This window comes from Trichechus manatus, unplaced genomic scaffold (assembly GCF_000243295.1).
Source record: "Trichechus manatus latirostris isolate Lorelei unplaced genomic scaffold, TriManLat1.0 scaffold00026, whole genome shotgun sequence".
Taxonomy (NCBI): Eukaryota; Metazoa; Chordata; class Mammalia; order Sirenia; family Trichechidae; genus Trichechus; species Trichechus manatus.
This window is the reverse complement of record NW_004443962.1, coordinates 5068862-5079295: the sequence shown is the minus strand read 5'-3', so window position 1 is coordinate 5079295 and position 10434 is coordinate 5068862. Positions and strand designations below refer to the sequence as shown.

Sequence of the window (10434 nt, the reverse complement as noted above, 5' to 3'; positions counted from 1 at the left end):
AGGGATTCTTGCAGGCTATTAAATTTGGCATTATGTTCTTGAATAACTTTTTTAAGTTCTGCTACTACTGTGTCTGTATGTTCCCTTGCTATTTATGCATTCTGTAGAATTTCCTTTCTTATTTCTAGAAGAGTTCTGTATATTAATCTTTTGTATTCTGCCTCTGGTAATTCCAAGAAGTTCTCTTCCTCCAGAGAATTTATTATTTTGGAAGCTTGCTGAAGTCATCATGGAGTGCCTCTTTATGTGACTTGATATTGACTGTTGTCTCCGAGCCATCAATAATTATAATTTTTATTTTGTATTTGCTTAGCTTCTTATTTTGTTTTGTTTTGATATGCCCAGATAGGCTACTCGTGTGCACTAGTTTGATTTTTGACACCTTTGGATCTCTAACGTCCTGTCACCAGGTAGTTAGTTCTATATCTAAGTTTGTGCACACAGAAGTCCGTTAAATTTTCCTATATGGGTTCAGCTCGGGTGTTCAGGCAGACGGTCGCCAAGTGTGTGATGCAGGCTCTCACCCCCAGTCCTAGAGAGGCATGTGTGATTGGTGCAGGTACTGGACTCTGGCTGTGGTAGGGGATCATGCGCTGAGCCAGGCAGGGGGCTGACGGCTGCCCGAGAGTCTCCAAGGAAAGCGTGTCCCTATTCTCTAAGGTGAGTAGGTAGGTGAGTTTTGCAGCCAGACTATGAGCACCCTACTCTGTTGGCTGTAAAGATCCAAGGGCACCACCTTTTCTTGGACACCTGTAGCAGGTGACTAGGCACTTTGGGTGCTACCACCAGTCCTCAAGCCCCTGCTGCAGATCAATAAAAGTGCCTACTTAAGGGGCAGGGCTGTTTCGGGGGTCACAATCTGCCAGTTCGCAGCTGAAGCAGTTGAAGTTAAACTTCAATGTTTGCCCTGTTGTACTCTGGCAGTGAGGACTAACGCTGTTGAGATGGGTCCCCACAAGTCTATACAGGGGTGTAAGGCACTCAGAGTCTGTGGACCCCTGGTACCTGTGCCCAGCAAAGGAGCTGTGCCGACCCTGTGTTCCTGGTCTAGGGGAGCCAGCAGCTTATTTGTTCCCTCTCCAATGCCAGAAGAATGGGTCAGGGCGCCTTTTGGGATCTACTTCCGGCCCAGCGGACTCTTGGTGCAGAGCGTGGAGGGACGAGGTAAAAGGGAGAGAGGTTTTTTCCAAATGGGCTTTTTTTTTTTTTTTTAAATCCCCGTGAAAGGGTGTATGCATGTACTTATCTTAGCCTCTTGAGAGCTGCTCTTCACTGGTTCGGAGTGTCCAAGCAGAATCTCTGCTGTTGGGTCTCTCTCGATGTGGAAACTGCTTCCCGAGCGCACGCACAGCACAGCTGTTTGCCTGCTTCACCACAGACCAGTGTGGCTGCGGCACTGCAGTTTCACCACCTCGATCTCATAGTATTTTTCACTTGGATTTCCCTAATGACTAATGATGTTGAGCACCTTATCATGTGCTTATCTGATGTTTGTATATCTTTACAGAAATATCTATTCAAATTCTTTGCCCATTTAAAACCTGTTATATTTTTACTGTTGAGTTGTTAAGAGATTTCTTTATATCCAAATATTGTTTTAAGAATTTTATTGGATAAATAATTTGCAAATATTTTCTACCAATATGTGGCTTGTCTCTTTAATCGCTTAACAGTGTTTTTAAAATAGGAGATGTTTCAATTTTGATGAGGTTCAATTTATCAATTTTTTCTTTTATGGACTGTGCTTTTGTTGTTGTAGCTAAGAAGCACGTTGCCTAACTGTACGTCATGAAGTTTTATCCTAGAAGGTTTAGTTTTAAGTTTTACATTTATGATTCATTTAATTTTTTTTATATGGTGTGAGGTATGGATGGTCAATTGTTTCAGCACCATTTGTTGAGAGACTATCCTTTTTCCATCGAATTGCCTCTGGACCTTTGGCAATAGTTGTTCATATATATGAGGATCTATTTCTAGATTCTCTCTTCTGTTCCATCAGTCTATTTGCCTATCTTTATCTGCCCCCGTAATCACTTTCTTGATTACTGTAATATTACAGTGAATTCTGAAATAAAGTATTCTTGGTCCTGTAACTTTGTTCTTTTTGAAAGTTGTTTTGGCTATCCTAGGTCCTTTGCATTTCTATATGAATTTTAGAATTAGCACGCCAATTTCTATACAAAGGCCTACTGGGATTTTGATTGGGGTTGCACTGAGCCAAAAGTTCAGTTTGGACAGAACACACATCATGATATTAAGTTTTCAACCCATGAACACGGTGTATCTCTCCATTTACTTAGGCAGGTCTTCTTTAACTTTTCTTAGCAATGCTTTGTAGTTTATAGTGTTCAGGTTTACACAATTGGTCACTGCTGGTATACAGAAATACAACTGAATTTTGTATAATGACCTTGTGTCCTGCAACCTTGCTGACCTCACTTATCAGTTCTGGTAGCTTTTTTGTAAATTCTATCAGATTTTTTACACAGACAATCATGTCATCTGCAAATAAAGACAAAACTGTCTCCCTTTTCAATCTAGCTGCCTTTTATTTCTTTCTCTGGCCTTACTGTTACTGGCTAGGACTACTAGTATAATGCTGAAAACAAGCAGTGAGAGTAGATATCCTTGATGTATTCTGATCTTCGGGTGAAAAAATTGAGTTTTTTTAACCATTAAATATGATGCTAGCTGTAGGTTTTTTGTAGATGCTTTTTATCAGTTTGAGGAAGTTCCCTTCTAGTCCTAGTTTGCTGAGAGTTTTAAATCAAGAATGGAGGCTGAATTTTGTCGAGTGCTTTTTTCTGCATCTACTGAGATGACTGTCATGGACTGAACTGTGTCCCCCCAAATATCTGTCAACTTGGCTAGGCCACAATTCCCAGTACTCTGTGACTGTCCACCATTTTGTCATCCAGTGTGATTTTCCTATGGGTTGTAAATCCTATCACTATGACATTAATGAGATGGATTAACGGCAGTTATGCTGATGAGATCTACAAGATTAGATTTTGTCTTAAGCCAGTCCTTTTGAGATATAAAAGACAGAAGCAAGTAGAGAGACATGGGGACCTCACACCACTAAGAAACAAGAGCCAGGAGAACGGTGTGTCCTTTGGACTTGGGGTCCCTGTGTTGAGAAGCTCCTCAACCAGGGCAAGATTGATGATAACGAATTTCCTCCAGAGTTGACAGAGAGAGAAAGCCTTCCCTTGGAGCTGATGTACTGAATTTGGACTTGTAGCCTACTAGACTGTGAGAGAATAACTTTCTCTTTGTTAAAGCCATCCACTTGTGGTATTTCTGTTATAGCAGCACTAGATAACCAAGACCATGATCATATGGCTTTTCTTTTTTAGTTTGTTAATACAGTGATTATACTGATTTTCTAATGTTAAATCTACCTTGAGATTACTGGAAAAACTCCACTTGGTTATGATATCATTTTTATATACCATTAGATTCATTTGCTAAAATTTTATTTAGAATCTCTGTGTCAATGTTCATATGGAATATTCACCTGTAGTTCTCCTGTTTTGTAATGTCTTTGTCACGTTTTGGAATCTAGGTAATGTTGGAGTCACAGAATGAATCTGGAAGTATTCCCTCCTTTTCAGTTTTCAGGTATAAAATTGTTATTACTTCTTCCTTAAATGTTTCATAGAATTTATCAGTGAAGCCATCTGGGCTTTGAGTTTTCTTTCAGGGAAGGTTTTAAAATACAAATAAATTTCTTTAATAGACATAGGACTATTCAAATTATCTATTTCTTATTGAGTAAGCTTTAGTAGTTTGTATCATTCAAGGAATTTATCCATTCCATTGAAACTGTTGAATTCAGTGGAATAAAGTTGCTCCTAATATTCTGATTATCATTTTAATATCTGCACATTCTGTCACCTTGCTCATTCCTGATACTGGTAATTTGTGTCTTTTCTCCTTTTTTCCATATTAGTCTGGATACAGGTTTATTAATGATTTTAATCTTCTCAAAGACCTGGCTTTACGTTTCATTGATTTTATCTATTGTTTTCTGTTTCATTAGTTTCTGCTCTGATCTTTATTAGTTTCTTCCTTCTACTTATACCACACCATTTCTGCTTTTATTATTTTTGTTGTTGTTGTTAAGAATTAACACAGCAGAACATACAACAATTCAACAATTTTTACATGTACAATTCAGTGACACTGGTTACATTCTTTGAACTGTGCAACCATTCTTACCCTCCTTTTCTGAGTTGTTCCTCTCCCATTAACATAAACTTACTATCCCCTAAGGTTCCTATTTAATCTTTCAAGTTGCTGTTGTCCACATGATCCCATATAAATAGATTTTAAAGGAGCACAATGCTCAAGGCAGACATTCTTTTACTAGTTAAGCTAAACTACTGTTTGGTTTTAAGAAAGTTTCAAGGGATATTTTTGGTTTAAGGTTCAAAGATGATCTCAGGGCAATAGTTTCAGGGGTTCACCCAGCCTCCATGGCCCAGAAAGTCTTGTGTCTATGAAAATTTGGAACTCTGTTGTACATTTCCCCCCTTTTGACCAGGATTCTTTCATGGAATCTTTGATAAAAATGTTCCATAATGGTAGCTGGGCACCATCCAGTTCTGCTCTAACGGCAGAGGGCAGCTGTTCATAGAGGTAATTAGTGACACATTCCATTTCCTCCTCCTATTCCTGACTCTCCTTTTTCCGCTGTTGCTCCAGGCGAATAGAGACCAATTGTTCTATCTTGGATGGTTGCTTGCAAGCTTTTAAGACCCCACACACTGTGCAATGAATTAGGTGAGGTAGAAGAGAAGCACTAAACATGTTATTAGACCAATTATCTTCGATGTCCAAGAAAACCATGACCCTAAATCTCCAAACCAAGGAACCAAATCCCATGAAGTGTTTGGTTGTACATAAGCAGCCTTGGTAGCTACTATTTTTTTTTTATTGTTGTAAATATATCACACAACTTTCGCCAATTCAACTTTTTACAGGTGTACAATTAATTCACAGCGGTTACATTAATTGGCTATGCAGCCCAACCCTTAATCAATGTGATTTTTCCATCACTGTAAACTGAAACTCAGTACTCCATAAGCAATAACCCCCCCTCTTCCTCCTCTCTCCTGTCCCTAGCAACCACTAATAAACTTTCGTCTCTATACATTTGCCTGGTCTTGTCTTTTTATATAAGCGAGATCTTACAATATTTGTCCTTTTTGCGACTGACTTATTTCACACAGCATAATGTCTTCAAGCTCCATCTATATTATAGCATGTATCAAGATTTCATTTCCCTTACTGGTTGAGTAGTATTCCATTATATGTATCTACCACATTTTGTTTATCCATTCATCCACTGATGGGAATTTAAGTTGTTTCAAACTTTTGGGTATTATGAGTAGTACTGCAATGAACATTGGTGTACAAGTATCTGAGTCTCTGCTTTCAAGTCTTTTGGATGTATACCTAGAAGTGGAATTGCTGGATCATATGGTAGTTCTATTTTTAGTTTTTCTGAGGATCTGCCACACTCTTTTCCCACAATAGTTGTACCATTTTGCATTCTCACCAGCTATGGATAAGGGTTCCAATTTCCCCACATCCTCACCCAACATCTGTTATTTTTATTTTTTTTTTACCTTAGACATTCTAGTGGGAGTGAAATGGTATCTAACTGTGGTTTTGATTTGCATCTCTCTGATGGCTAATGACACTCGGCATCTTTTTATGTGTTTGGTGGCCATATGATCTACTTTTATTTTTATTATGTTTTTCCTTTCTCTTTCTCTAGCCTTTTAAAGTGGGGATTTAGTTTCTTTTTATTCTTTCATTTTTATTTGAAAGGTTTTTAAGGCTATGGTTTTTCTTTGTTCAGTGTTTTAAATGTATCCTATACATTTTTGATATGTATCATTTTCATTATCATTATTTTAAAGAGATTCTTTAATTTCATTTTCTATTTTTTCTTTCATCTATGAGTTAATAGCAGGTTTAAAAATTTTCAGTTGGCAGGTTCTTTTTATTTTTTATTTTCTAATAATTTCCAGCTTTACTGAATTGAGATTAAAGTGTTACTTATAATATTTCTACCTTATGGGACTTCCTGGTATTTTTTTTTTTTGGAACCTAATAAATGATTACTTTTGGTGACTCTTCCATGCATGCTTGAAAAAGTATATTCTCTACTAACAGGGTATAACACTTCATATTGACTATGTTGATTAGGTCTTATATATCCTTTATTCTCTTTATCTGTTTTGTACTAAAAGCGGTGTTAAGGGTACCGCTCCCTTTCTTTTTACTCTTTTCTCCCCTGAAGAGTTGCCGTTCTAAAACTGCCTTCTCTTGAGGCTTCTGTGTACACTTAAATCCCTTCCCTACTCTACTCTACCATGAGTCTTTCAGTATTTTTGCACTTAGGGTAGATTTCTCCTTCTGGTAATGATTTGAGATCAATCTTAGGTACACAATTTGCTCTTCTTCTCTCTTCCATGCAATGTTTTCTGGAATTCCCTTGTACTCTACAAGGTTTGGACGAGGAACACAAGAAATAGTATGCTGGGACTCGGTTTCTATTTATCGGCGATTTGAAGTTTGGATATTATCTTTCTTCTAGTTATGCTGAAGGTATGAGTTTGTAATTTTTTTTTAAAGAAATAAAACATTACAAATAAAGTTAAAGCTACAATTTATTCCCCTCTCCTCTTCCTCCCAAAGGGAGACCACTGGATAGTGGTTGTAATATACCCGAAGCAGATGTATCATTTCCATGCATGTTTTTACGTTTACTAACTATGTATCCATAAACTATACAGACTGTTTTTTAATGTTTACACAGATAGCAGGATGCTGTACATGTCCTTTGCAACTTGATTCATTCAACATTATAATTTCGAGATTTATCAATGTGGATATACCTAAAAGTATACTAGTTTATTCACTTTAACTACTATATTCCAATGCATGAATAAATAAGTTAATTTTTTCCTTTTACTGATTCCAACATGTCCTTTGCAACTTGATTCATTCAACATTATAATTTCGAGATTTATCAATGTGGATATACCTAAAAGTATACTAGTTTATTCACTTTAACTACTATATTCCAATGCATGAATAAACAAGTTAATTTTTTCCTTTTACTGATTCCAATTTTTCACTATTATAAACTGCTACTATGAACATCTGTATACATGATCCTCTTGTATGAGTCTCTACTTAGATAGCAAGAAGTAGAACTTCTGAGTCATAGGGTATTATGCATTTATATTTCTAGACCGTTCTCAAAATTAGTTCTATTAATTTATACCCACACTAACAACATCTAAGATTTTCCATTCCCCCACATCCTTGTCATCACTTGTAAGACATTGAAGTTCTTTCCATTTTTTAAAAAATGAATCAATATTTACTAAACCTCTTATACAGAAAGTAGCATTGATAGGTGGAAAAACTGACATGCTGAATTACTCTGCTTTATATTTTATAGATATTTCATGACTGAACCTTAAACTACTAGTTTTACAGGTATAAAATAATTTGACTTTTGTTTTCTAGGCCCAAAGAATGATTATGCATAGCCATGTAGCTGGAGTACACTGTTCTGGTCTCATGATAAAACTGCTTTAAGTCAAAGTCAATGTATCATCAGATTATTGTCAAGGATGCTTCCGAAAATCTGCTGCTATTATAGTGTTGTTGAGGATTTTATACAATGTCTTTTTCTTAAATGAAGACTCAGAGAAGAAAATTTTTCCTAGTTTTGGTACCAGGAGAAACACTTCATGTGAACATCTAGTTCATTTTTACTGATGGACCCTGCTGATCTTAGTTCCTTAGTTATGTTAGCTGTTAGAAGGCTACGGCCAAACACAAGGTCTATCTCTAGCAAACCTTAAAATAATAACCTCCCCTCTTAGAAAGATTAATCTTATCATTTCTATTCTCATTTTTACCTAAAATTAAATATGGTATAATGAATTCATAATGCTAATAAAAACAATACCCCATATCTACCCTCTATTTTTTTCAAAAATAAGAACTAAATGTGTCTACCCCATCACTCTTCGATACTATCAAAGGCATATTTGATTAGAAACTATACTCTGGGATCACTCTGATGCTTACCTTTTCTGCTACCTCTCGTACAGACTGAACACTTGTTCCATACAGATGGTTGTTATATTGGCCAGCTTCAATGAATTTATGTTCCTGAATATCTTTTTCCATCTGTTCTCTTGAAGTCACAAAATGATAGTCTCTTCCATCTACCTCATAATCTCGTTTTGGTCTAGTTGTATCTTTAACAGAAAAGAAATTGGGGAAGTGTTTAATATTTAAAAAAAAAAAAAAAAATCAATTTTCTAATTAAACCATTTTTTGGTAAAGTTCAACGTAACAGATTAATTTCAATTTGAAAAGAGACAATATGGAAGATGAAGGAGTAACTGATAAAATAACTAAGGATAAACTATTAAAAAATGGGAATATTTATTTTTACCACAAGTAATGACAGAGATTATTTAGAAAAATAATTAAGGGGTTTTGTTTGTTTGGGTTACTCACGAGGAACACATGATCCAAATTTGTCAGGAAACTCTGAGATCAAGTCATCATTTATCCTGTCTTTCATAGGTCCCAATATGATCACTGGTCGAGTATAATTAACTATAAAGATAAACCTCATATCAAAAGAAATAAACACTCAACAGATATCAATGTGTCTTATTTTATCAGAGAACAAGAATATCCTTTTTTTTACTCTTCTTTCTCCATCTCCCTTCACCACCAATTAAAGATACCTAATTTGTTAGTTTACAAATCTTTACTAAAATCCCAAACTAAAATCAGTCTCCTTAAGTTAATTATACACTTTATAACTGAACCAAGTTAAATTCAGCATTTTAGCAGATAATGTTTCTATACATTGTTAACATCACCTCATTACAAATGAAAACACAAAGCATGGTGTTTTAATGATGTGTGTCCACTGTAAGGAAGCAGAGCAAAGAAGGACAAAAAAGAAACTGGGTGTAGGAAGTGATGTAATCACAGCAGTGATCTAGAAAGACGATCTAATAAAAGTGTATACACTGGATTGAAGGGGATCATGCTGGAAGCAGGGAGAAGGGTAGTGAGAATCAGAACATTGTGGTAATTACGAGGGATTAAAAGGAGGCCATGGAGAAGAAATATATGAAAGTACAATAAATAGGACCTGGAAACTGATGAGAGGGATGAGGAACAGAGAAAAGTCAAAGATGCTTCCAAGATTTTGAACAAGGGTCACTAGAAGGATAGTGATGCTCATTAACGAACACTACAAAGCAGCTGCTTAAGAAATAAAGCACCAATATAAGTGGCTAGTTATTTCAACATTTAGATATACTGTGGGCTAAACCATGTTTCACAAACCCATACGAACATAGACAGTTCCTGGATTACGAATGAGTTCTGTTCCTATGCCTGTCTTCAAGTCAAATTTGTACGCAAGTTGAAACAGTTAGGTACGGTTCTCATCTAATGTCAGTGGGTCAAATGTCTGTATTAGTATACAGTATATAGTGTACCTTTCTATGCATAAAAATCATTGAAGAAATACTTCCAGATACATGAAAACACCTTTAATATAATAATACAGTAATAATAATGTTTTGATGTGCATCTCAATGTAGCACCTGTTTGTTATTACAAACCATTGCATGTACCTCAAATTTTTAATATAATAGGCTTTACAGGGATTGGTGGGTAACTAGGGGTTGTACATAACCCAGGGACTGCCTGTAGTAAAACTCTAATATAACTTTGTTTTTAGGTAGGAGTTAGACCTATTTTCCAAACTAAGACTATATTTTTCAAGCATATGGCAAAACATCAACAGGCTTCACAAACCTTCTTGTTGATTCACTGGCTCATAAGATAAGACATATTCTTCTTGACCACCTATTAGAAAGTTAAAATACAGATGAGAAAATTTGCAAATTAATACTAATTCTTCATATATAACATATAAATTACTAGGACTTCCCTGAGAAAATGTCAAAGACGTAGAAAATGTTATTTTACTTGATAAATTATTTATGAAAAAATTCAGTAAAGAAAGTGATAAATTATAAAGTCATAAAAATAAGTTTGATAAATGTAAAAACAAAATATATTTATTTAGTAACTAGCTTTCTGTTGTTCTGTGTTTGACAGATTATCATCAAATCTGTTTAAAATCTTCATTTGTGCTATAAAGTATGTGCTTTTAGGTACTTCAAGAATTTAAGAACAAATTAAACCTTTAAAAGAGTAATACTTCAAAAAAAAAATAAAAAAAAGTAATACTTTAATGAGCAGTTTTATACATATGCATATTAGGCAATTTACTGCTATAAGATTATACTACTTTTTTGGTCCCACCAAGTATAATATTTAACAGAGCATATTTTATTT

At 35.3% G+C, this 10434-nt stretch overlaps 1 protein-coding gene across 9 annotated transcripts in view; it reads right to left on the bottom strand.

Moving 5' to 3' along the window:
• The window catches only part of DLG1 (discs large MAGUK scaffold protein 1), a 263904-nt gene that overhangs the window by 27052 nt on the left and 226418 nt on the right, over positions 1-10434 (bottom strand). For all 9 annotated transcript variants that reach the window (XM_023728734.1, XM_023728733.1, XM_023728736.1 and 6 more), the window contains 3 exons: positions 9889-9939; positions 8563-8664; positions 8125-8297 (listed from right to left, as the gene is read on the bottom strand). In XM_023728734.1, coding sequence (XP_023584502.1) covers positions 8125-8297; positions 8563-8664; positions 9889-9939 — 326 coding nt within the window. The remainder of the gene's footprint in view (positions 1-8124; positions 8298-8562; positions 8665-9888; positions 9940-10434) is intronic.